The following is a 26,291-nucleotide window of genomic DNA, read 5'->3' as shown; positions in this document are numbered from 1 at the left end:
TTGGCTTAGCTACTGCGCCCAGTGTCTTCTCAAAGTGCCTGGCACCAGTAATTGCATTTTGCAGGCAAAGAAGTATTCAAATATATCCATACCTGGACGATTGTCTAATTCAGGCAGAAAACAAGGACATTCTCCTACAGCATCTGACTTGTCTAGGTACACCATAAACGAAAAGAAATCACAACTGGTACCCTCTCAAAAAATTACATTCTTGGGTGCAAGCTTGAATACAACTGCCCAGATGACTTACCTTATGCCAGAAAAGCAAATTCAATTGATGACTTACTTCAAACAGGTGGCCACAAAAACCCAGCTATCTGCAAGGCAAATTCTGCAGGCCTTGGGGTTCATGGCCTCCTGCATTCTTCTAATTCCATATGCAAGACTGCATATGAGGACACTTCAGTGGTACTTAAAAAGTTTATGGAGTCAACATTGTCACAGCCTGGAAACAATGATTCCTATTATACCTTGCCTGCAACTAGAGATGTTCATCATATTACACTGCAACAGTCATCACACTTGGGTTATCTGCCATCAGGCGGTCCTGCAGTCGGCCAGAGTTCCAAAGTCTTGGTCTGGCATCAGTTGTGGTCACTTCTTCCCTGACGTCAGTGCAACAGGGGTATAAAAGAGGCAGCCGATGCCATTTTCTTCAGTCTTTCTTGCCGCGCAGTGCCCGAAGCAGAAGCAGTTCGCAAGTGCCGGTCATCCGTCTCCTGAGATTTTCAAATCGAATTTCAGACCAAAGTCTTCAATAAAGCTAAGTACCCCATTGGGGAACCTTTTCTTGCCTCAGACCGATGTCAGAAAAAGTTAATAATTGCATTTCTTGTGGGAAGCAAATACCTCCTAAGGATTTTCATTCTTACTGTATCCCTTGCCTAGGCCCAGACCACGACGTCACAGGTTGTCGGTTTTGTGCTAGGTTTAACAAACGAACTATTAAACGTCGGTTTGATTTAGCCCAACATTATTTTGGTAGAAAATTTAATTATACTGTGCCGTTGGAGCAAGCGACGACCGGGATGCATAAAAAGCGCAAAGATAAGGACAGGCAGCCGAGACCCAAACCAGACACCGAGGCCTGTCCTAGGCCAGTCGCCGGTTCTCCGGTTTTCAGTGAGGCGCCTACGCAGCCCCTGACGACTGCTGATTTAGAACCCCAGGCTGCATCAGACTCCCAAGCAGAGATTGCGGGGCCTCCAGAGCCTTTATCTTTAGGCCCTTCCGACTCCATGGCTGAAGGGGATTCTGGTGCAGTTGAAAGGCGGTCAGTTGCTGAAGGTGTCTTCCGACCGACTACACTTAATATTAAATCTTATGCAACGCTGAAAACTCCTTTAAAAGTAAGGAAGCCTGTACAGCAGTCTCCAGTACAAGGCCCCATGCCTAAGAAACAGATGCTTAAGATGGCTGAAGACTTAATTACCCTAATCAGGGGTGCCCATCCCCCTCCTGACAAAAGGCGTAGACAGGAGGAGGACTACGCTTCCTCTGACCAGGTTTCCATTTCCTCAGATTTTTCTGAGGAACAGGAATACTCTTTTCCCCCTTATGAAGACTCTGATGCTGAAGAATCTATTCCTTCAGCATCTGTCCAGAAGACTAATCCTTTGGGGAAACTTTACATACCATGAGGGAACATTTCCACTGGGAAGGCCAGGATTACTCTGATTCTAAGAAAAGGCTCCAAGAGTTCCTCTTACTACCCCAGCACAGACCCCTTGCTATTCCACCTGTGTTAGACATTGTGGATGATGTCTACTCAGAATCTAGCCTTAACCCCAGATTCATTACCTCCTGCACCAGCCAAACCAGACAGATACTACAGAGTCCCTGACTCAATAAATTCCTATATAAAAGCCCTGTTGCTGACACAGAAACCATTTCCCAGGGTCCCAAAGGGGTTAAGGCCTCTATTGCTAAAAATCCTGTACCTTCTGAAAGGGATTCTAGAGCACTAGACAGATGGGGAAAGAAAGTATATACCTCAGCTACTCTAGCTAGGAGGGCCTTAAATTGCCAGTTTCACATGCTGAAATATCAGCAATATTTGATGTCTCAATTAAAACAAAAAATGAGCACACATACAGAGCAGCCTGATTACAAGGAAATGCAAGATTTGTTGCATGCAGCAGAACAAGTGGGAAAACATACTTTGCAATGTGGATTTGATTCATTGGAAGCTTCTTGTAGAGCAGCTGTAACAGGGTCTGTCATTCGTAGGCATGCTTGGTTAAAAGAACAAACTTTACCTGATCATGTTAAAGCAAAGTTATTGGATGCACCTTTACAGCAGGATGTTTTATTTGGTGTGAAAGCAGAAGCGGTTTTAAAGAAAATGGAGGATAAGGCAAAATCTATGCAGACGGTCAAGGATTTTTTACAGGTTCAACCCCCTCGTTTCAGCAGAAAGTGGCCAACCAAAAACTAGTCCTTTCCAACTTCTGACAGACCACAGAGGGGCAAATACAGACGCCCAAGGGGAAGAGGTCAGTCACAAGGCTCTTACAAGCCACGACAATGGGGTGCCACAACCCAGAAAGGAGGAGAAGACAGGTCTCAAACTATCAGAAGACAATCACAATGACATCCCCCTCAGACTGCCAAGCAAATCACTCTTGGCAGCTCCCTTGGGAGGAAAACTTGCTCTTTTTGCAGACAATTGGCACATCATCACAAAAGACAAATGGGTCCTAAATATTGTATCTCAAGGATACAGGTTCCACTTTCACACTTTACCAAGGATAAAAGGAATGCCAAACCTGCCACCAAATCAATGGACAGAGGCTCAAAGACAAATTACAGCACTCATGGACATGAGAGCCATTCAACAGGTTCTTACATAGGAGCAACGACAAGGATTTTACTCAAGACACTTTCTGTTTCCCTGAAAGGACAAAGCCTGGAGACCCATTCTGGACCTTTCAATTCTAAACACATACCTGGAAGTACCCAAATTCAAGATGCTCACACTGCAGCAACTTCTTCCCATGCTGGGCAAGAAGACTTGGCTAGTAACGTTGGACCTCAAGGAGGCATACCTGCATGTCCCTATCAGACAAAATTGCAGAAGATACCTCCGATTTATAGCAGGTACAACTCATTACCAATTGTCTGCACTGCCCTTTGGCTTATCTACTGCGCCCAGGGTCTTCACAAAATGCCTGGCACCAGTAATTGCATACTGCAAACAAAGAGGAATTCAAATATATCCATACTTGGACAACTGCCTTATTCAAGCAGGAAAGCAAGGACATTCTTTTAAAACATTTGGCGTTTGTAAAAAACCTACTAACTTGCCTGGGGTACACCATAAACGAAAAGAAGTCAAAACTAGTGCCCTCACAAGACATAATATTCCTGGGTGCCAGCTTAAATACAATGGCTCAGATGGTTTATCTCACGCCAGACAAGCAAGGACAACTGACTCAATACTTCAAAATGATGGCAACAAAGACCCAACTCCCTGCAAGAAAAATTCTGCAGGCCTTGGGATTCATGGCATCTTGCATACTACTAATACCATATGCCAAACTGCATATGAGGAAATTACAATGGTACCTGAAAAGCGTATTGACTCAACACAGCCACAGCTTGGAAACAATAATACCACTCATTCCCTGCCTTCAACAGGAGTTTCTATGGTGGGCTCAGGCATGTCACCTCATCAAGGGTCAGCCTTTCACCTTACCCACAGCCAGGCAAACAATAACAACAGATGCATTGGATTACACCTGGGGAGCACACATGGCAGGACATTGTATACAGGACAAATGGTCTGCAGATCAAATGCATCTCCACATCAATCAAAAAGAGATGCTAGCTGTACAAAATGCCCTAACAGCTTTCAAGGACCTCCTACATCCAGGACAACTTCTAATAAAGATGGACAACACCACAGTGATGCGGTACATAAACAAACAAGGGAGCACACATTCCTACCCCCTATGCAGGCAAGCAATGACCTTGTGGAACACGGCACTGACCTACCAAGTTCAACTACACGCACAATTCCTGCCAGGAAAGAAAAATACATTGGCAGACGAACTAAGCAGAAATATCATGGATCCTCATGAGTGGAAACTAGACTCACAAGTATTCACAATGATAACTCAAAAATGGGGGAGCCCAGACATAGATCTGTTTGCCTCCCCCCAAAACTACCAACTACAAAAGTTTTGCACAAGGACATACCACACACTAGCTTGGAAAGTGGATGCCCTCTCATTCAGTTGGGAAACACTAACAGTGTATGCCTTTCCTCCACTGTCTCTTCTGGCAAAGGTGCTGCTAAAAGCCAGATTAGAGAGGCCACAAATGATACTCATTGCTCCAGACTGGCCACGCCAACACTGGTATCCAATATTAAGGAACATGGCTCAAGGCCCACCATGGATTTTACCTCAAATTCCTCACCTGCTGACTCTGCAAAACAATCAGATTCTACACAGCCAGCTCAAGACTTTAAATCTGGCTGCATGGCAGATTATCTAAACAACCAGTCAACACTTCTCTCTACAGCTGTTATGAATGTCGTTCTGGATGCCAGGAGACCTAGCACCAGGAAAACCTACTCAGACAAATGGAAAAGATTCTGCGCCTGGAACCAGGCCAAAGGCCAAAATCCTCTTGTCCCAAATATTCCTCAGATTCTGCAATATTTAACTGAGATGATGCACAAAGGCCTTTCCTTTTCATCTATAAAGATCCACGCTTCAGCTATTTCAGCTCATTACAACACGGATCCTCCTATTTTTTCACATCCATTACTAAGACAGTACCTCAGAGGGGCTAGGAACATAAGACCGCCCTGGAGAGCACCAACACCAACTTGGGACCTCAATTTTGTTTTGGAAAAACTTAGCTACCGCCCTTTGAACCAGCTTTTTCAGCTGATTTACAATTTTTATCATGGAAGACTGCCCTGCTGCTAGCAATAACTTCAGCACGAAGAGTCTCAGAGCTACAGGCCCTAATGGCAGTGGAGCCTTTCATCATTTTTCATCAAGACAGTCTCTCTTTACGAACTAACCCTTCCTTTATGCCAAAGGTAGTATCCAGTGTGGCTCTAAACCAAACCATTCATTTACCCACCTTTTATCCAAACCCCCCAGAATAAAGGGGAAAGGCTCCTACACTCTTTGGACATTCACAGGCAATTACGTTTCTACTTGGATAAAACAAAGGCTTTCAGAAAATCTGATCCGCTCTTTGTATCCTATGCTGCAGGATCTCAAGGAAAGCCTATCTCAAAACAGACCATTTCAAAATGGATAGGACATTGCATCCGTTTCTGCTACACACACCATGGGAAACCTGTACCTGGTATCATTAGGCCTCATTCCACCAGAACTACAGCAACATCAGCAGCCTTCCTCAGAGGGGTACCAACCAAGGATATTTTGGAGGCTGCAACTTGGAGTTCAGTGCACACTTCCACCAAGCACTACCAATTACCACTATACTCAAAAACCAGAACTGGCTTTGCCACTGCAGTTCTGCAGGGCCTACTAGCTTCTACAAACCCTGTTTAGTACCAACCGCCCAGCCTTCGCTTTGGGATTCAACCCAAGTGTGATGACTGCAGCAGTGTAACACGATGAACATAGTACAGTTTTGTACCTACCATAAATGTAGATGTTCGAGTGTTCACACTGCTGCAGTCCAGGTTACCCTCCCACCATCCCCTCTTCTTACCTGGGTTTTATCTATATCTCCCTTGTTATACAATCTCTATGATGTATTTCTATATGGTGTATTTGCTTACAGCTGTAGCTATTATTTTCTACTTATGCAATTTACGTAGGATTATGTATTGCCTTCCTATTTTGGGGCACCTGACATCTGGAGCAAGAAAAACTGAAAAAACTGGCGTCGGCTGCCTCTTTTATACCCCTGTCGCACTGACGTCAGGGAAGAAGCAACCGCAACCGACACCAGACCAAGACTTTGGAACTCTGGCCGACTGCGGGACCGCCTGACGGCAGATAACCCAAGTGTGATGACTGCAGCAGTGTACACTCGAACATCTACATTTATGGTAGGTACAAAACTGTACTTTCCTGTGGTGGGCAGAGACCTGCCACCAAAACAAGGGACTGCCATTCACTCCACCCCCTGCCGCCCAAACCCTAAAAACAGACTCATCAGACTATGCTTGGGGGGCTCATCTGGCAGGGAAGTGCATTCAGGGCAACTGAAGCCCAAATCAAATGCGCCTACATATCAATCAGAAAGAGATGCTAGCTGTACAGAATGCTCTGACAGCCTTCAAGGACTACCTTCATCCAGGACAACTAATGATAAAGACAGACAACACCACAGTTATGTGGTACATAAACAAGCGGGGGGGGGGGGTGCACATTCCTACCCCCTTCGCAGACTAGCCATGGCATTGTGGAACACGGCCTTGACCTATCAGATACAACTACAAGCTCAATTCCTGCAAGGAAAGCTAAATTCTCTGGCAGATGAACTAAGCAGAAATCTTATGGACCCATACAAATGGAAATTGGAACCACAAGTTTTCAACATGTTGACACACAAATGGGGGAACCCAGACATAGTTTTGCCTCACTCTAGAACTATCAGTTGGACAAATTCTGCACAAGAATTCATCACAAAAAAACCTGGAAAGTGGATGCTCTATTATTCAGCTGGAAAAAAACTGTCAGTCTATGCCTTTCGCCCTCTGCCTCTGCTCTCCAAGGTTCTACTAAAAGTCAAACAGGACAAACCAAAAATTATTCTGATTGCTCCAGACTGGCCTCACCAACACTGGTACCCACTCCTACACAATGTGTCACACCTTCCTCCCTGGCACCTGCCCCAGACACCTTACCTACTGTCTCAGCAGAACTACCAAATTCTGCACACTTGTCTCCAAACTTTGAATCTTGCAGCGTGGCTAATCAACTAATTTCACGCTTTGCATCCCTCAGCAAACCAGTGATGGATGTCATTTTGGAGGCTAGAAGGCCTAGTACTAGAAAATCTTATGCTGACAAATGGGAAAAGATACTGTGCCTGGAACCAGTCACAAGGAATAAGCACAGCAATGCCCAGTATTCCTCAGATTCTACAATACTTAACTGAGATGCTTCACAAGGGCCTATCATTTTCTTCCATAAAAATACATGCCTCTGCCATTTCAGCTCATTACAACACAGAACCTCCCCTCTTCTCTTATCCTCTGCTAAAGCAGTATCGCAGAGGGGCCAAAAATTTAAGACCTCCCAGGAGAGCACCAACTCCTGCATGGGACCTCAGTTTTGTTTTGGAAAAACTCACTCTCCCTCCTGCTGCTATTGCGGACCTAAAATTTCTCTCATGGAAAACAGCTTTCCTTTTAGCAGTCACTTCAGCTAGAAGGATTTCAGAATTACAGGCTCTTATGGCAGTGGAGCCTTTCATTATTTTTTATCCCGACAAGGTGGCTCTCAGGACCAATCCATCTTTTACGCTTAAGGTGGTATCCAGTGTGGCTCTTAATCAGACCATTCATCTGCCAACTTTCTTCCCCAATCCACAGAACAAGGGTGAGCGGATTCTGCATTCATTGGATATACACAGACAACTTAGATTCTACTTAAACGGGACAAAATCTCTAAGAAAATCTGAGCAACTATTGGTGGCATTTGCTGCCGGGGCAGAAGGAAAAGCTATTTCAAAACAGACCATTTCCAAATGAATAAGCCATTGCATTCGTTTCTGCTACATGCACCATGGTAAACCTATCCCCAAGGGGATCGGGTATCATTCCACCAGGGCTACTTCTACTTCTGCAGCCTTTCTCAGAGGGGTTCCTACCAGAGACATTCTAAAAGCTGCTACCTGGAGCTCAGTTCATACATTCAACAAACATTACCATTTACCTCTCTTCTCTAAGTCCAGAGCTGGCTTTGCCACTGCTGTCCTGCAGGGCCTTATAGCTGCTCCTAATGCTGTATAAATCCATCCTTCCAAACATAGCTTTGGGATTCTACCCAAATGTAATGACTGCAACAGTGAAACACAAAGAACATAGTACAGTTATGTTCACTTACTATAAATGTAGATGTTCGAGTGTATTCACTGTTGCAGTCCTTGTTACCCACCCTCCAGCCCTCTGTTTTTCTCTTACTATACCTCTCCTTTCTTTTACTATGCTTAAAAGCCTTTTTGGGTGTATTTGCTTTTGTTTGGAGGTACATTTTTTGTGTTTTAAATTCTATACATATAATGCTCCCCATTTAAGGGGCACCTGGCATCTGGGGCAAGAAATACTGATGTAATGGCATCGGCTGCATGTTTTATACTCCTGATGACCTGCCGTCATGGAAGAAGGGACACCACCGAAGCAGGACCCAAGACTTTGTTAATCAGGCTGACTGAGGGCAACCTGCTAGCAGCTTACCCAAATGTAATGACTGCAACAGTGAATACACTCTAACATTTACATTTATGGCAAGTGTACACAACTGTACTTTTCATTTCCCCATGTTGCCAATCCCAAACGGATGGCCAGATCTGCCCCCAGATCAATGGGCAGAGGCCCAGAAGCAAGTTCTGTCCCTCAGGAATATGGGGGGGCTATTCAACTAGTACCAAAAGAGGAAAAGGGGCAAGGTTTCTATTCAAGACTTTTCCTGGTACCCAGAAAAGACAAATCATGGCGTCCAATTCTAGTCTTATCCATTCTAAGTACATTTCTGGACATTCAGAAATTTAAGATGCTGACTCAACAGTTACTACCTATGCTAGGCAAAGATACCTAGTTGGTAACTCTGGACTTAAAAGAGGCTTCCCTGCATATCCCAATCAAGGAATCTTGCAGAAGATACCTCCACTTCAAAGCAGGCTACTTGCATTACCAGTTCTCTGCACTGCCCTTTGGCTTATCTACTGCACCCAGGGTCTTCACAAAGTGCCTGGCTCCAGTAATTGCATTTTGCAGGCAAAGAAATATTCAAATATATCCATACCTGGATGATTGTCTAATTCAGGCAGAGAACAAGGACATTCTTCTAAAGCATCTGGCGTTTGTAAAAAGGGTTCTAACTTGTCTAGGGTACTCCATAAACGAAAATAAATCACAACTGGTACCCTCTCAAAAAATTACATTCCTGGGTGCAAGCTTGAATACAACTGCCCAGATGACTTGCCTTACGCCAGAAAAGCAAATTCAATTGGTGACTTACTTCAAACAAGTGGCCACAAAAACCCTGCTATCTGCAAGGCAAATTCTGCAAGCCTTGGGGTTCATGGCCTCCTGCATTCTTCTAATTCCATATGCAAGACTGCATATGAGGAAACTTGTGGTACTTAAAATGTTTATGGAGTCAACATTGTCACAGCCTGGAAACAATGATTCCTATTATACCTTGCCTGCAAATAGAGTTCCTATGGTGGGCAGAAGCCTGCCACCAAAACAAGGGACTGTCATTCACTCCACTCCCTCCTGCCCAAACTCTAACTACAGACGCATCAGACTATGCTTGGGGGGCGCATCTGGCAGGAAAGTGCATTCAGGGCGAATGAAGCCCAAATCAAATGAACCTACATATCCATCAGAAAGAGATGCTAGCTGCACAGAATGCTCCGACAGCCTTCAAGGGCTACCTTCATCCAAAACAACTAATGATAGACAGACAACACCACAGTTATGTGGTACATAAACAAGTGGGGGGGTACACATTCCTACCCCCTTTGCAGACTAGCCATGGCATTGTGGAACACGGCCTTGACTTATCAAAGACAACTACAAGCTCAATTCCTGCCAGGAAAGCCAAATTCTCTGGCAGACGAACTAAGCAGAAATCTTATGGACCCACACAAATGGAAACTGGAACCACAAGTTTTCAACATGGTGACACACAAATGGGGGAGCCCAGACATAGATCTTTTTGCCTCACCCCAGAACTATCAGTTGAGGTTGGGAGGGTGGCCTAATGGTTAATGTGTTTGCCTTACAAACACAAGGTGCAGGGTTCGAGTCTCACAAGGGATAATTGGCTAGGCTTAAAATGGCTCATAAGGGCGGTTAGCCTAGTACTAATCTATGAATCTATGGACAAATTCTGCACAAGAATTCATCATAAAAAAGCTTGGAAAGTGGATGCTTTATCATTCAGCCGGAAAAAACTATCAGTCTATGCTTTTCCCCCTCTGCCTCTGCTCTCCAAAGTCCTACTAAAAGTCAGACAGGACAAACCAATAATAATTCTGGTTGCTCCAGACTGGCCTCACCAACAATGGTACCCACTCCTGCGCAATGTCACACCGTCCTCCGTGGCACCTGACTCGGACACCTTACCTACTGTCTCAGCAGAACAACTAAATTCTGCACACTCATCTTCAAACTTTGAATCTTGCAGCGTGGCTAATCAACTAATTTCACCCTTGACATCTCTCAGAAAACCTGTGATGGATGTCATTTTGGAAGCTAGAAGGCCTATTACTAGAAAATCTTATGTTGACAAATGGAAAAACATCTGTGCCTTGAACCAATCACAATGAATAAGCACAGCAATGCCCAATATTCTTCAGATTCTGCAATACTTAACTGAGATGCTTCACAATGGTCTATCTTTTTCTTCCATAAAAATCCATGCCTCTGCCATTTCAGCTCATTACAGCACAGAACCTCCTCTCTTCTCTCATCCTCTGCTAAAGCAGTATCTCAGAGGGGACAAAAATTTAAGACCTCCCAGGAGAGCACCAAATCCTGCATGGGACCTCAATTTTGTTTTGGAGAAGCTCACTCTCCCTCCTTTTGAGCCAGCTTCTACTGCGGACCTAAAATTTCTCTCATGGAAAACAGCTTTCCTTTTAGCAGTCACTTCAGCTAGAAGGATTTCAGAATTACAGGCTCTTATCAGTGGAGCCTTTCATTATTTTTCATCCCGACAGGGTGTATCTCAGGACCAATCCATCTTTTACGCTTAAGGTGGTATCCAGTGTGGCTCTTAATCAGACCATTCATCTGCCAACTTTCTTTCCCAATCCACAGAACAAGGGTGAGCGGATTCTGCATTCATTGGATGTACACGGACAACTTAGATTCTACTTAAACAGGACAAAATCTCTAAGAAAATCTGAACAACTATTGGTGGCATTTGCTGCAGAGGGAAAGGCTATTTCAAAGCAGACTATTTCCAGAATGATAAGCCATTGTATTCGTTTCTGCTGTATGCACCATGGTAAACCTATCCCCAAGGGGATCAGATCTCATTCCACCAGGGCTGCATCTACGTCTCCAGCCTTTCTCAGAGGGATTCCTACCTAAGACATTCAAGAAGCTGCTACCTGAAGCTCAGTTCATACATTCACCAAACATTACCATCTACCTCTCTTCTCTAAATCCAGAGCTGGCTTTGCCACTGCTATTCTGCAGGGCCTTATAGCTGCTCTTAATGCTGTACAACTCCATCCTCCCAACCATAGCATTGGGATTCTACCCAAATGTAATGACTGCAACAGTGAAACACAAAGAACATAGTGCAGTTGTGTACACTTACCATAAATGTAGATGGTCGAGTGTATTCACTGTTGCAGTTCTGGTTACCCACTCTCCAGCCCCCTGTTTTTCTCTTACTATACCTCTCCTTTCTTTTACTATGCTTAAAAGCCTTTTTGGTGTATTTGCTTTTGTTTGGAGGTATATTTTTTGTGTTTTTAAATGATATATATATATATATATATATATATATATATATATATATATATATATATATATATATATATATATATATATAAATATTTTGCTCCCCATTTGGGGGGCACCTGACATCTGGGGCAAGAAAAACTGATGTAATGGCGTCGGCTGCATGTTTTATACCCCTGATGACCTGACGTCATGGAAGAAGGGACAGCAACCGATGCAGGACCCAAGACTTTCTTAATCAGGCCGACTGAGGGCAACCTGCCAGGAGATTACCCAAATGTAATGACTGCAACAGTGAATACACTCAAACATCTACATTTATGGTAAGTGTACACAACTGTACTTTACTGGGTCTGTGCTCAGAAGGCATGCTTGGCTTAAGGAGCAATCTTTGCCTGATCATGTTAAAGCTAAATTGTTGGATGCTCCTTTAAATCAGGACCGCCTTTTTGGCAACAAGGCTGAGGAAGTTCTTAAAAAGATGGAAGATAAAGCTAAATCTATGCAAACTGTTAAAGATTTTTAACAAGTTCAGCCTCCAAATTTAGTAGGCACTGGCCCTCTAAGAATTGGTCCTTTCCAACCCCTTCCAGGTCTTCTCAAGGGAAACACAGACACAGCAAAACCCCCGGGTTTCATTCCCAGGGGACACACAGAACTAAGCAGTGGAGGGTCCTCCACTTCCAAATCTGGGAATAATAAGATTCCCCCTATGGTAAACTGTCTCAGTGACTTCCTTTTAAAATTTCCAAGCACTTATCAACTGACTGCCCCTTTGGAGGAAAAGATTGCTCTTCATGCAAAGAATTGGGAACTCATTACCCAGGACAAATAGGTTTTAAATATAGTGTTCCAGGGATACAGATTTCACTTCCACACATTGCCAACACCAAGCGGGTGGCCGGACCTACCCCCAAATCAGTGGACAGAGGCCCAAAACCAAGTACTTTCTCTCTTAAGCATGGAGGCTATTCAACTGGTACCAGAAGAGGAAAAGGGACAAGGGTTCTACTCGAGACTTTTCCTGGTACCCAGAAAAGTTGATTCATGGCGTCCTATCCTGGACCTGTCTACTCTAAACACCTTTTTGGAGATTCCAAAATTCAAGATGCTGACTCTTCACCAATTACTTCCTTTGCTAGGCAAAGATGCCTGGTGGGCAACACCAGATTTAAAAGAAGCATATCTGCACATCCCAATCAGGGAATCTTGCAGAAGATACCTATGCTTCAAAGCAGGCTACACGCACTATCAGTTCTCTGCACTGCCCTTTGGCTTATCTACTGCACCCAGTGTATTCACAAAGTGCCCAGCTCCAGTTATTGCATTATGCAGGCAAAGAAATATTGAAATATACCCATACCTGGACGATTGTCTAATTAAAGCAGAAAGCCAGGACATACTTTTGAATCATCTGGCCTTTGTAGAAAAGGTTCTAACTTGTCTTGGGTACACCATAAATGAAAATAAATCACAACTGGTACCCTGTCAACAAATTATATTCCTGGCAGCAAGGTTGAGTACAACTTCCCAGATGGCTTACCTCACGCCAGAGAAATAAATTCATTTGGCAACCTACTTCAAACAAGTGACCACAAAAACCCTGCTATCTGCGAGACAAATACTGCAGGCCTTGGGGTTCATGGCCTCCTACATTCTTCTAATTCCATATGCAAGACTGCATATGAGGAAACTACAGTGGTATCTAAAAAGCCTATGGTGTCAACATTCTCAGGACCTAGGAACAATGATTCCTATCATACCTTGCCTACGCCTAGAGTTCCTTTGGTGGGCAGAGGCCTGCCACCAAAACAAGGCACTACCTTTCACACCACCCCCTGCCGACCAAACCCTAACAACAGATGCATCAGACTATGCAGGGGGGGCTCACCTGGCAGGGAAGTGCATTCAGGGCAAATGGAACCAAAGTCAAATGCACCTGCATATCAATCAAAAAGAAATGTTAGCTGTACAGAATGCTCTGACAGCCTTCAAGGACCACATTCTTCCAGGACAATTAATGGTAAAGGAGGACAACACCACTGTTATGTGGTACATAAACAAGCAGGGGAGTACACTTTCTTACTCCCTCTACAGACTAGCCATAGCATTGTGGAACACAGCCTTGAGCTACCAAGTGCACCTACAAGCTCAATTCCTGCCAGGAAAATTAAATACACTGGCAGACGGACTAAGCAGAAACCTCATGGAACCACAAGAGTGGAAACTGGATCCAGGGACTTTCAACATGTTAACAAGCAAATTGGGGAGCCCAGATATAGATCTGTTTGCCTCTCCCCAGAACTACCAATTGGACAGATTTTGCACAAGGACTCTCCACAAACAAACCTGGAAAGTGGATATTCTGTCCTTCAGCTGGAAAAACCTATCAGTCTATGCCTTCCCCCCTCTGCCTCTGCTCTCCAAAGTACTACTAAAAATAAAACAGGACAAACCAAGGATGATTTTGATTGCTCCAGACTGGCTGTGCCAACTCTGGTACCCCCTTCTGAGCAGTGTCACGGTTATCTCTATGGCACCTGCCTCAGACTCCTTCCCTGCTGGCTCAGCAGGAGAACCAGATTCTGCACCCTCAGCTTCTAACACTGAACCTTGCAGCCTGGCTAATCACTTAATCTCTCCTTTACCATCCCTCAGCAAACCTGTGATGGATATCATTTTAGAGGCAAGGAGGCCTAGTACTAGAAAATCTTATGCTGAAAAATGGAAAAGATTCTGTGCCTGGAACCAGTCTCAAGGGATGAGCCCAGCAGTGCCCAATTTACCTCAAATTTTGCAATACTTAACTGAGATGCTTCACAAGGGCCTGCCTTTTTCCTCCATTAAAATCCATGCCTCAGCCATTTCAGCTCATTATAACACAGGACCTCTCCTCTTCTTTCATCCACTGCTCAAGCAGTTCTTCAGAGGGGCCAAAAATTTGAGACCACCCAGGAGAGCTCCAAGCCAGGTGGTATCCATTGTGGCTCTTAATCAGTCCATTCATTTGCCAACCTTCTTTCCCAATCCACAGAATAAAGGTTAACAGATATTGCATTCCTTAGATGTGCACAGACAACTTAGATTCTACTTGGATAGGACTAAACCTCAAAGGAACTCTGAATAACTGCTGGTGGCATTTGCTGCAGGGGCAGAGGGGAAGACTATTTCAAAGCAAACCATTTCTAAATGGATAAGCCATTGCATTCACTTCTGTTATAAGCACCATGGAAAACCTATCCCCCAGGGAATCAGACCTTACTCCACCAGGCTGCATCTACCTCTACAGCCTTTTTCAGAGGCGTCCCTACCAGGGACATCCTAGAAGCTGCTACCTGAAGTTCTGTACGTACTTTCACCAGGCATTATCATTTGCCAATTTTCTCTAAATCCAGAGCTGGCTTTGCCACTGCAGTCTTGCAGGGCCTTATGGCTGGCCCTAATGCTATCTAAATTCCTCCTCCCAACCATAACGTTGGGAATCTACCCAAATGTAATGACTGCAACAGTGAAACACAAAGAGCATAGCACAGTTGTGTACACTTACCGTAAATGTAGATGTTCGAGTGTATTCACTGTTGCAGTCTTGGTTACCCTCCCTCCAGCCCCCTAACTTCTTTTGGCTATACCTCTACTTTCCTTTGCTATGCTTAAAAGCCTTTTTGGTGTATTTGCTTTTTTGTTGGAGGTATATCTTTGTACTTTTATATTTAATTGCTTCCCATTAGGGGGGCACCTGACATCTGGGGCAAGAAAAACTGATGTACTGGCATCGGCTGCATGTTTTATACCCCTAACGACCTGACGTCTTGGAAGAAGGGATAGCAACCGACGCAGGACCCAAGACTTTGTTAATCAGGCCGACTGAGGGCTACCTGCAAGCAGATAACCCAAATGTAATGACTGCAACAGTGAATACACTTGAACATCTACATTTATGGTAAGTGTACACAACTGTACTTTACGTCTTTCCTCCCTGTCACACCTCCAACATTTGCTGTCTACCTGAGGAAAAATTCTCTGGAGTCTACTTGGGGTATAAAAATATCTATGTAAACATTTCCAAACAAAAATTCAAAATCTTCTAGATTTTATTGCATGTTTGGGAGATGTGCATATAGCCCCCCACTGTTTTTTTGTGAATTGCATATCCGATCTCCCTTCCCAATCCTTTCTAACCTTCTCTGATTGATTCTTATAGTTATCTTGCAGTATTTTATATGCACTACTAATTATTCCTTTTTTAATGGCGGCTTCTGTTCTAGATTCTGCTAAACAACTCTACCAGTGCTGGCGTGAGGTTTAAGACCCCCTATTTCTTTCTCTTTCCCTATACTCTGATATCAATCCTTGATAGGGAAGGGAATCTCTAACGTGCAGTCCAAATAAATTCTTGGCTTTTTCCCATTCTATCACATTTCCCTCTCTAGTTATTTCCTCCCAATACCTTTGTTCCTTTGCCAGTTTTCTCCAGTAAATTCCAGCCCCCTCTTGCCGTTTGTCTGTATCCCTAGTTGCAATCATCCCTGTTGGCAGAATCTCCTTTCTCCATTCCCTTGTTGGCTTAGTTCTTAGAATATTTTTCTGCTACTCTATGAATTTAATATTCTGTATGATTATTGTTATTCTCCCTAAAGGTCTGAATCTAAAACCCAGTCTCTCCTTGTTTCTTGAGCTTCCCCTCTGTTTCATCTTCATCCCGTTCAACTTTGAATTATAAGTTTCTGCTTGTGCTATGTATAGGAGCCTTAATGGTATTGCTTTGAAATACCCCTTCAAATTGGGTATTCCCAGTCTGCCTTGTTCCGTTGGCAGAATCGGTATATTCCCACTTCCGTCTTCCCCTACCAGATAGAATCTTTCAGCTCTTTGATATCCACAACTTCTCCTCTGGTTGATAAAAGTATGCCTGACCTGTGTATAAAAAGAAAGGGACTAAAACATTTTAACTGCTTGTATATTACTATCCATATCCATATAAAAGACCTTCCATTTTCTCAGTTTTTGTATTATCTTTTGTTTTAGTCTCTTCCCACATATCCTTAGCTGCTACACTGGAATAATTTTTAATCCATACTTCTAAATACTTCATTTTATCATGTCCCGGTAAATATGGATATTCCTGAACCAGTTTGTGTGGGTACATAATTTAGCGCTATTGCATTTGTTTTAGCTTCATTAATTTTGTATCCTGAAAAGATTTGGAACTGTCTCAAAATGTTCCACAACACTGTAATGTCCTCTTTTCTGATGTTGTCAGGTATAACATATCATCTGCAGATAGAGCCAGCTCTTCTTGGCTACCATATCAGTTATATCCTTTCATTTCTGAGTCCCTTATTTTTTTTGCCAATGATTCTAAATATTTATTTATTGATTGATTAATTGGTTGACATTTGTTGACCATGAAAGTCCATTGGGTGAGGCACCCGTTTTCAGTGGAGGCCCGGGGAGAAAAACTCCACAGTTATGACATAGTAAAATGAACATACAAAGCAAATTTTACAAGGGCATATTAATCAGTTGATAAGTACAAAATCATACAGCTATACAGGTAGAAATATACATAATGACAGGACTGTCACATAAAATATGTGTTAATTTGATAGATTATGTCGAGAAAAAGGGGCTTGAAAGCTGATGTTTATTAGTGGACTTGAAAGGAGGAAATTAAAGGCATAGGTAAGGGTGAAATATCTTGGATGCAGAAAAGATGATGGATAGAAGAAATAGTTTGGTAAGAGAGGATTGAAAATGTTACAGAGATAAGGCAGTAGGTTGCTAGAGCTAAGAGGATGGAACTATGGAAGAATAAGTAAGTTGTATGTTTATCTATCTATATAATGCAAATAACAATGGAGAACTAGGGCACCTCTTCCTGGTTCTCTGCTCTTGCAGAAATTATCAGGGAGGACCCCTCCCACTTTAAACTTCACCTCTGATCCCTTGTGTGTTCTCCTAATCAACCTTGTAATTTTATCAGGGAATGCATATGCTTCCATTGCCCTACTCATAATTCCCATCTTGCTCTTTCAAATGCTTTCTCTGCAATAACACCCACCAGCAACAGTGGTATTTCCTTGCATTCTGTTTCCTTCTGGGTCATCAGTGTTCTGTTAATGTCAAATGTTTGCTTCCCCTCCACAAAACCACATTGACCCTTATCTATCAATTTTGGCATTCGTTTAGCCATTATAGACATAAACACTTTATCATCATTGTTTAATATTGAAATTGACCTGTATGAAGCTGGATCTGATAGATCTTTACCCTCTTTAGGTATTACAACTACCACCACTTTCTTCCTGGATGTTGGTGGTACTTCTCTTAAAATACTGTTAAAAAAACCTTCCGTATCTTTATCAGTTTTTTCCCTCTTAGCTTCCAAACTTCCACAGGAATGCCATCTGTTCCTGTGACCTTTCCTGTAGATTGCTTATACACCACCATTTTTTCTCTTCCTAACTGTTAGCAATTGAGCCTCATTTACCGCTAACCTTGACATTTAATTCTTCCATTTGTACCTTTTCTTGAGTTCCGTATTTTCCTGCTTTAAACACACTTTCATAGATTTTCTGAAATATTTCTAATCCCTCTGCAGGATCTCGCTACCTTTCTTGTTATAGACTCCTTAAGCTTGGCACTCGATTCAAACTCCTCGCAGGTACGGCAAGTGCCAGAGCCCAAAAAACAATGATAATTTTGAAAAAATAAGCCCAGCACCAAACGGAAGTTCCCAAATAAATATAAATTTATTAATTAAAAATTTTCAAGCAACTAAGAGTGTCAAACACCCCCAGTAAAGCACAAAAGTGCTCTAGAAAAATCAGCAAACCAGTTTCGGCTATATTAGCCTTCTTCAGTGCACAAACATAGTCAATAAAAAAGAAGTAATATCAGAGCACCAGTATTTATAGCATCTTAATAACAAGCCAATCAAGTCATTATATACTTAATGGATGCCTGTTAAGGATATATTTTAAAGATGTTCATTCAAACCAGGGCTGAAAAGGCCACCCAATTTAATTATCCATTTCCTTTCCTTATTATTTAAATTGTGTGCCAACCATTTTTGAGAGACCTATCTCCTTTACTTTTGTCAATGACCGTAAAATAATTGCCAGACAGATAAACGTTCTTGTCGTACTAACTACTCTGTGAGGGGACACACCTTGATGTGTCATAAATAACCTTCTGCAATCCCCCATTTGTCAGCCCCTCCATTCAGTCTTGGCTGTTGGGAGTCTTCTGTAGTTTTGCCTTGTCTATTCTTGTATATGAATTTGTAATAGTGTAGGTGTCAAATCCTCATTCTTACCTCATGATTTAAAAGTGTGCTTGATGTTAGCTGAAGGTGAACTGGCAAGCTCAGGGACTAGATAGTATCATGTAGTCAATGCTTGATGTCACAGAGTGCATTAGTACTAAGTGCAAGGACCTCCAAGATAGACTTTTCTGATAAAAATAGTGGGAATGTGATTGCTAGAGAGGAGAAACCAAAGGCAGGATCATTCATGGTCCACCTCTGGAGATGAACTGATATTGATGGAACATATCTCTTATTTTTGATAGCATTGCATAGCAGAAAAAAAAAGTTAAGTCAGAGGCATTGGGGCTCTTTGGTTACCAATATTGCCCATTTGTATTTTAGCACTTTCATTTGTTGTAAGGAATTTTAATGCATAGATTGTTTTTTTTTTCTCCTGATCTTGTCATTAGAAAATCTTAACACACTTATAAACTGTACGGCACTTGGTAGTTTGTTTTATTGTTGTATTTCCCAGGCCATCTTTTAAGGTAAGTTTAGGACCGTTTAAGTGTCTTGTTTTGCTTTTCTAAGATCGGGAGAATGAGTGTATGTAAACCTTAAAAAGTACAGTTATTGATATGTAAATGGATACTTTTCCATTATGATTTTCAACAGTTCGGTTCCTGTCAAACAGGCCATTTCAGTGCATTGTTTGAAATGGTTTGCTGAAAAGAATGAGAGCAGGTAGAAAAGTAGTCCTGTACAAGTAGAGAACAGTCCTGCATATTGTCCAAAACTTAATTTCGGCATTTACCATCATCTGTTTTTTAACTGCTGTTTCATTTGCTTCCACAGGCAAGCAGCTCTCCTGACTACAGGAGAGCAAGTGTCTGAGAAGTCCCACTGCCCCATAGTGGTTGTGGAAGTCACTGTCAGTAAAACTCACCATGTATCCCACTATTGGTTGAGTTTTGTTTTTGCTCTTTAGAATGGATTGGAAGAAGCCTGTATCGGACTATTATGAAATCATTTTAAAATATTTTACTCTAATTTAAAAAAAGCACAGACATGCACACAGTAAATTTAGTCTTCCACATGAATGCTCACTGTGTAGCATTTAATCTCTCTTCTATTTCATATATATTCACTGATTTGCCCCTATTTTTTTTCCTTACTCCTTCCATCTAGCAGGTGTATGAGTGTAAATTATCAGTCACTCATACTGGAAGGCATTTGTATTTTCTGTAAGAAAGTTTTTTTCCAGTAAGGTAACTGTGAACTTGTGGAAATTGAAGGTGTTGTTTTAAAGAGCTATTAAGCAGCGAGGTGGTACTTTTTAAATTTGTTGTTACATTTTCAACATTTATTGAATATTAAAATTATTTGCTTTATTTTTTGATAACCTGATTTCTGCAGCAGCAGATTTTTTAACTGTTGTATCTGTCTGTCTTTTAAGCACTACATAGACCTTTGTGTGACATCACTAGTGTTAAGGACTGCATGTCAAATCAGGCTAGTTAGTTGTGAGAACATGTAGTGATATGTTGCAGGGTATGTGCAAGTACATATTGCGACTGTTCAACAGATTTAAAAAAAAAAAGGTTTACGGTTCAGAATTTTTAAAAAAAGTGTAGTGAGCAGACAATGTGGGTATAGTCTGCTGTAGCGTTTTATTTGCAAAGGGCTGTTTTCTCATTTCGGCTCCAGTAGTTCATTAAAAGTATAATATGCCTGCTTCTGTTTCTTCATATTTATGCAATTGTTGAGGAAAATGTAATATTTTCATTATAACACACATTTTTAATTTCTTTAGGAAGCTGATCTTGTTACTACCCATGAGCTGGGACACAACTTTGGAGCAGAGCATGATCCCGATAATAAACAGGAATGTGCCCCAAGTGACAGTAATGGGGGAAAGTATGTCATGTTTCCAATCGCTGTGAGTGGAGACCATAGGAACAATAAGGTTGTAATTCAGAAATAAACTTTTACTAATGTTGATAGCTTGATTTGTTAGAATTGTTCTGTGAGAATTTATAGTTGTCTTCCTTCACATACTGGTATGTGTCAGTTATTTATGGTGCATAAAAAGCTACATTCCTCATAGTGGTAAGTGTTGTTTTCCTGGTGATTGTTCTGCTAAGTTTTCAAATAAAACTAGACTGAGCATATTATTACAGATGGGCTATTTGTGTACATGCACACACACATTACTGAAGTGAACTGTTCTCATATTTTCCATTCAGGTCGTAACCATCCTAACAGCCCTGATAATATATTTGATAGATGAGATTTATGAGTAATTTATAACTGATGCAGTCCTACTTTGTTCATGTTATGTTTAATTACTGTCACACAGACTTCTGCAAATCCTTCTGTTGCCACAGCACTAAATGTATGCAGTATACCCTTAAGAGCATATGGGGTCTGGTGTGTTACTTCTTAAGAAGCTAGTGTGCAGACCTGGTAAAACAAGCGATCTGAAGTAGTTAACTTCATTTTATCTGCAACCTCTATGTATACGGATCCGTCACAGATCCGAGCCGGCAGCTTTTTTTCTAGCATCTGCTCCATGCTTCGAGCTCCTCCCCTTACCCATAATGCCCTACCATGTTTTATCTTTCCTCAGATCTTGTTTGCTGCGCCAGTAGTGTGCATCGTGGTCTCCTTTGTTCTGAGCTCAGGGATAGTAAGTAGTATTTTTTTTTCTGATATCTAGGTGTGCTTGAGTAAGATTTCCCTTGCTCCCCTTGTGTAGTATCTCGTTTGGTCATTGGTGTTATAAAAAAAAAAAAATGTTTTGTATAGAGTAGTAGTTAGGCCTGCCCTTCCCCTACCTGTGTGTGTGTGGCTCTGGAGAGGTAGTGTTTGTACCTTGGAGTGCAGGACTATGGCTGACCAGCCAAAGCCTGTCTTTAAAAAATGCACAGAGTGTGACCATAACCTCTCCCTGGCTGATGGTCACACTCTGTGTGTAATTTGCTTGGGAGTGGCACATTTGTCCACTCACTGTGCTGTCTGTTCAGGTTTTAACCCTAGGGCTTTTAGGGATCGTAAGGCCAAGCTAGTTGCCAAAGGCCTTCTCCCTGCTGCCATCTGACTCGGCCTCGGTCTCTAGTGTACCACCTTCCACCCAGACAGGGACTCAACCTCCCTCTTCCTCTGGCGATGGGTCTTCTAAGGACAAATCTTCAGTCAGCGTGACTGACAAAGAAAAGGAAAAAGAAAAAGAGAAGGAAAAAGAAAGGCGCAGAGAGGAAAGGGAGAAAAAGAACAGGCATCGTAAGAGGTCCCTAGACAGGGAGCTCTTTCTCAGCCCCCCCCCCCCATCTAAGACCATGAGGCCTGTTTCTCCATGTCTCCGGTCTCCTCGTTTCTTACCGGAGCCGTTGGAACATTCGGACTCGAGGCCTTCCTCCCCACTGCGCAGACCAGCCAGAACCGAGTCAGTGGCCTCTTCGAGGTCGACTTGGAGCCTATCGGACATGGATATGGACAGGATGATGCGGAGATTTATTCAGACCCAAATTCAGATGGGATTCTTGCCAGGTCCCTCTCCCTCCAGAGGGGGGACCTCCATGCCTCTTTTCTGCCCCATCTCTCCTTCCCCGATCCGTGCTTTGGGACTCTTGGATCCGAGGTTTTTCGGAGCTGGTAGCTCGGCGCCGACGGTTCCTCCAACCTCGACTCTAGCTGTTACCTTGAGTTCCTCAGATCCGCCTTGTTCGGATCTGAGTGACTCTCAGAGCCGCGGACAGGGAGTCAGACCCGTGGGAATAGATTCTTCAGCTCCGACCTTTTCAGATCCAATCCGTTCCCTCGGACCTCAGGCTACCCTGGTTTTGGCTCCGGTCCCCGCTTTGGATCCGGGGAGGGCTTCTCCCTCAGCCTTTGAAGTGGTGGAGAGGGTTCTCTCCCAGGGATTGAGACCCCCAGCCCATCCCCTCAGATACCACCCAGGCTCCCGTGGATTTGGCGACGACTCCCCTCATCCTGTCTCAGGGACAGCCCATGCCAGAGGATCCCCAGGTTAATTTCCCCAAGGAAAGCCCTGCGGCTCACTGATCCCCTTCTGAAAGTCCCAATGAAGAGGATCACCATAAGCGCAAGTGCAAAAGGAGGCACTTGGACTCCCCCGAGTCCCTCACTACTGACACTGACTTAGATAAAGGAGAAGTTTCTCTTAGGTCACCTCCCAAAGACGTCTCCTTCGGAGAAATTGGGGAGGTTAGTCAGCCCCAAAACCTTCTGAGGATGAGTCAGTGTTCCTGGAGGCCGTTGGCACGGGCCCATCTACTTCCTGGGTGTCCCCACCAGTGGACCCCTTGGTGGACTTCATCACCACGAGTGCATGGAAGGAGCCTGACACCGTAGAGCCCATCCCCAAACACCCTGACAAGGTTTTATCTCCCCCTTCTGACAGACAACCTTGGTCGAAAGGAGCCCCAGTTGATGCTATGTTGATCGCAGCAGCCACAAAGAAGGGACTAGCACAGGAGAGTTCCTCAGTCCACCCTCCAGACAAGGAGTCCAGGTTGGTGGATAGGTTTGGGAAGCGCATATACTCCTCAGCGACTTTTTCTATCCATGCGCTGAATTATTTGGCACGTGATTTGGCTTCAGCGAGACCTTGCTTCGGAATTCGCTGAGTCGCCCCCAGAGTCTTTATTGCTGCAGGACAGACAGTTGTTCTCGGCAAAAAATGTCTGCTCTGAAGTCAGTCTGAAACACATCAATGCGGCTCCTTTCCCATGCCATGGAAGGAGCAGCTAGGGCGGCTGAGACGAGCGTAGTCATTAGGTGTCATGCCTGGCTCAGATTGTGTCAGTTCGCGGACCCTTTCAAGGTGTCGTTTATCAACGCTCCCTACGTCGGTTCTTCCCTTTTTGGGAAGACAGTACGGGACACACTTGTCCAGAGCGAAAAGGACAGGAAGACTTTGTCTGCCGTTGGAGTCCGCTTCTCTAACCCTCAGCGGTCCTTCTCTAGGAATCAAAGAGGGCAGAAGAAGATGTGGTTCCGAAAATCTGAGTTTTCCCAGGATTCTCAGGGCAACTATTCCCCCAGAGGCAGAGGGGGACAGGATCAATGCCGACCCAGAGGTAGAGGGGGTCCCAGAAATTTTGGGTCTAGGGAACCCTTTTCTGATAGACCCGGTCAGCAGCCTGAGGGGTTGCCCAACTGTCCTACTCTGGAGGCAGTCGGAGGACGATTGTACTTACACCCAGCGGCATGGGAGTCCATTACGACAGATAGCTGGGTTCTTCAGAGAATATCCAGAGGTTACTCTATTCCATTCGTTGCCCTTCCAAATATTACAAAACACCTCCCGGATGTTCAACCCACTCACAGGGAGGCCACAGCTGTAGAGGTTTCAAAGCTGCTCCTCAAACGAGCCATCGAACAGGTCCCTCCCCCGATCAGTCTGGATTAGGCGTCTACTCAAGGTTCTTTTTGGTGCCAAAAAAGACAGGGGACCTCAGGCCCATTCTAGACCTGTCAACATTAAATATGTCGGTAGCCAAACAGAAATTCCGGATGGTCATCCTACAGAGTCCATTCTACCTTATCTCCAGGAGTGCGACTGGATGTGCTCGTTAGACCTTCAGGATGCTTACTACCGCATCAAAATACACAGAAGCTCCAGGAGGTTTCTGCGCTTCTGGCTGGGAGACCGTCATTTTCAGTTCAGAGCCCTACCCTTTGGTCTCACCACAGCCCCCAGGGCCTTCACCAAGGTAATGTCAGTTGTAGCGGCTCACCTGAGGCTTCAGGGTATTCAGGTGTTTCCATACCTGGACAACTGGCTCTTTGCTGCACCCAACAAGCATCACTTATGTCTGACTCAAAATTATTTAATTCGGTTAGCAGATCTACTGGGAATTAGACAATGTTCACAAATCCCATTTGCAACCAGTACAAGTTTTAGACTTCATTGGGGCACGGCTAGACACTTTGAAGATGAAGGTATTCTTAACTCCAGACAGGATCCTACACCTCAGGTGCCACATAGCTCAGATCGCAAACTCCAAGTCTTCAAAGGCGAGCGAGGTTCTCCGAGCTCTGGGCTCCATGGCTGCCACCATATCTATTCTCCCTTGTGAGCGCCTTCACATGCGAGTTCTTCAATGGAGTCAGACTGTTCAATGGTCTTGGCTAGACCTGCCCATGGAATTTCTGATCAAGATCAGTCACGTCTGCAGGACATCTCTTCTTTGGTGGTTAAGTTCACCGGAGATATCAAAAGGACGCCCCTTCGTGTCATCTCCAGTCCAAACTACAGTGACCACGGACGCCTCCCAAATCGGTTGGGGGAAGGGACACTGTTTGGGAAGGACAGTCCAAGGCACATGGTTCCAGTCAGAGACCAATTTGCACATAAATGTGCTAGAGATGAGGGCAGTGCTTTTTGCGTTGTAAGCCCTTCACACAATCCTCCCTCTCAGATGGATTTCAATTCAGTCAGACAACATGTCGGTTGTCTTGGTATATCAACAAGCAGGGGTGAACCAGATCCTACCCTCTATGTCGTGAGGCCATGAGAGTGTGGGAATGGGCGATTTCCACCGGTCGGTTTCTGATAGCAATGCACATCCCGGGGTGCTCCAACATTTTAGCGGACAGATTGAGTCGGGCCATTCTGATGCCTTACGTGTGGTCTCTGAAACAGTCAGTAGCAGAGGAGATCTTCCTTGCATGGGGTCAGCCTTGCTGCGATCTCTTTGCATCTCCTTCCAAAGCAAAGTGCAGCGAGATCTTCGCTTTGATACCCTCACCAGGGGAACTCCCTAGAGACGCTCTAGTCCATGCTTGGCTCCCCGGGCTTCTGTATGCTTATCCACCTTTACCACTCATTCCGAAGTTTCCTCAGAAAGCTTTCTGACTATGGTGCAAAGTGATCCTCATTGTCCCATTTTTTACGGAGGTTTCCTTACTAGGGGGTGGGGAGGGATGGTGGATGTCAAGGGTGATAAGCTTATGCTCAGACCTGACCAACGAGGGGGTGACCTTAGGTGTGGAGCATCGATTTCCCATGTTGGTAATGACCAGGTCTAGGATACTGGAGCCCCTGGTGGGACTATGGATTAATTGATCCAGGTCATTGGAATTTATGAATTCCAAGAACCGTTGGGCAAAGGTGTTGATACACGAGTAGTTATCCCAGTTAATGGCAGTGTAGTTGAAATCACCTAGTATTAGGGTGCGTGGTTGTATCTTAATATTTTCCAGTATGTTTAGAAAGGTGTAGTGAGAACCTTGGGGCAATATATATATATATATATATATATATATATATATATATACACACACACACACACACACACACACACATATATATATATATATATATATATATATATATACATATATATACATATACACACAAACACA

At 43.7% G+C, this 26,291-nt stretch overlaps 1 protein-coding gene across 2 annotated transcripts in view; it reads left to right on the top strand.

The window, feature by feature from the left end:
- ADAM17 (ADAM metallopeptidase domain 17) overlaps nt 1-26,291 on the top strand; it is a 2,408,764-nt gene that overhangs the window by 1,348,749 nt on the left and 1,033,724 nt on the right. For both annotated transcript variants that reach the window (XM_044079174.1, XM_044079166.1), the window contains exon 11: nt 20,713-20,865. In XM_044079174.1, coding sequence (XP_043935109.1) covers nt 20,713-20,865 — 153 coding nt within the window. The remainder of the gene's footprint in view (nt 1-20,712; nt 20,866-26,291) is intronic.

This window comes from Protopterus annectens, chromosome 1.part1, assembly GCF_019279795.1.
Source record: "Protopterus annectens isolate FY-2018-M chromosome 1.part1, PAN1.0, whole genome shotgun sequence".
Classification (NCBI taxonomy): domain Eukaryota; kingdom Metazoa; phylum Chordata; order Ceratodontiformes; family Protopteridae; genus Protopterus; species Protopterus annectens.
The sequence above is the reverse complement of the archived record's forward strand: the minus strand, read 5'-3'. Positions and strand labels throughout refer to the sequence as shown.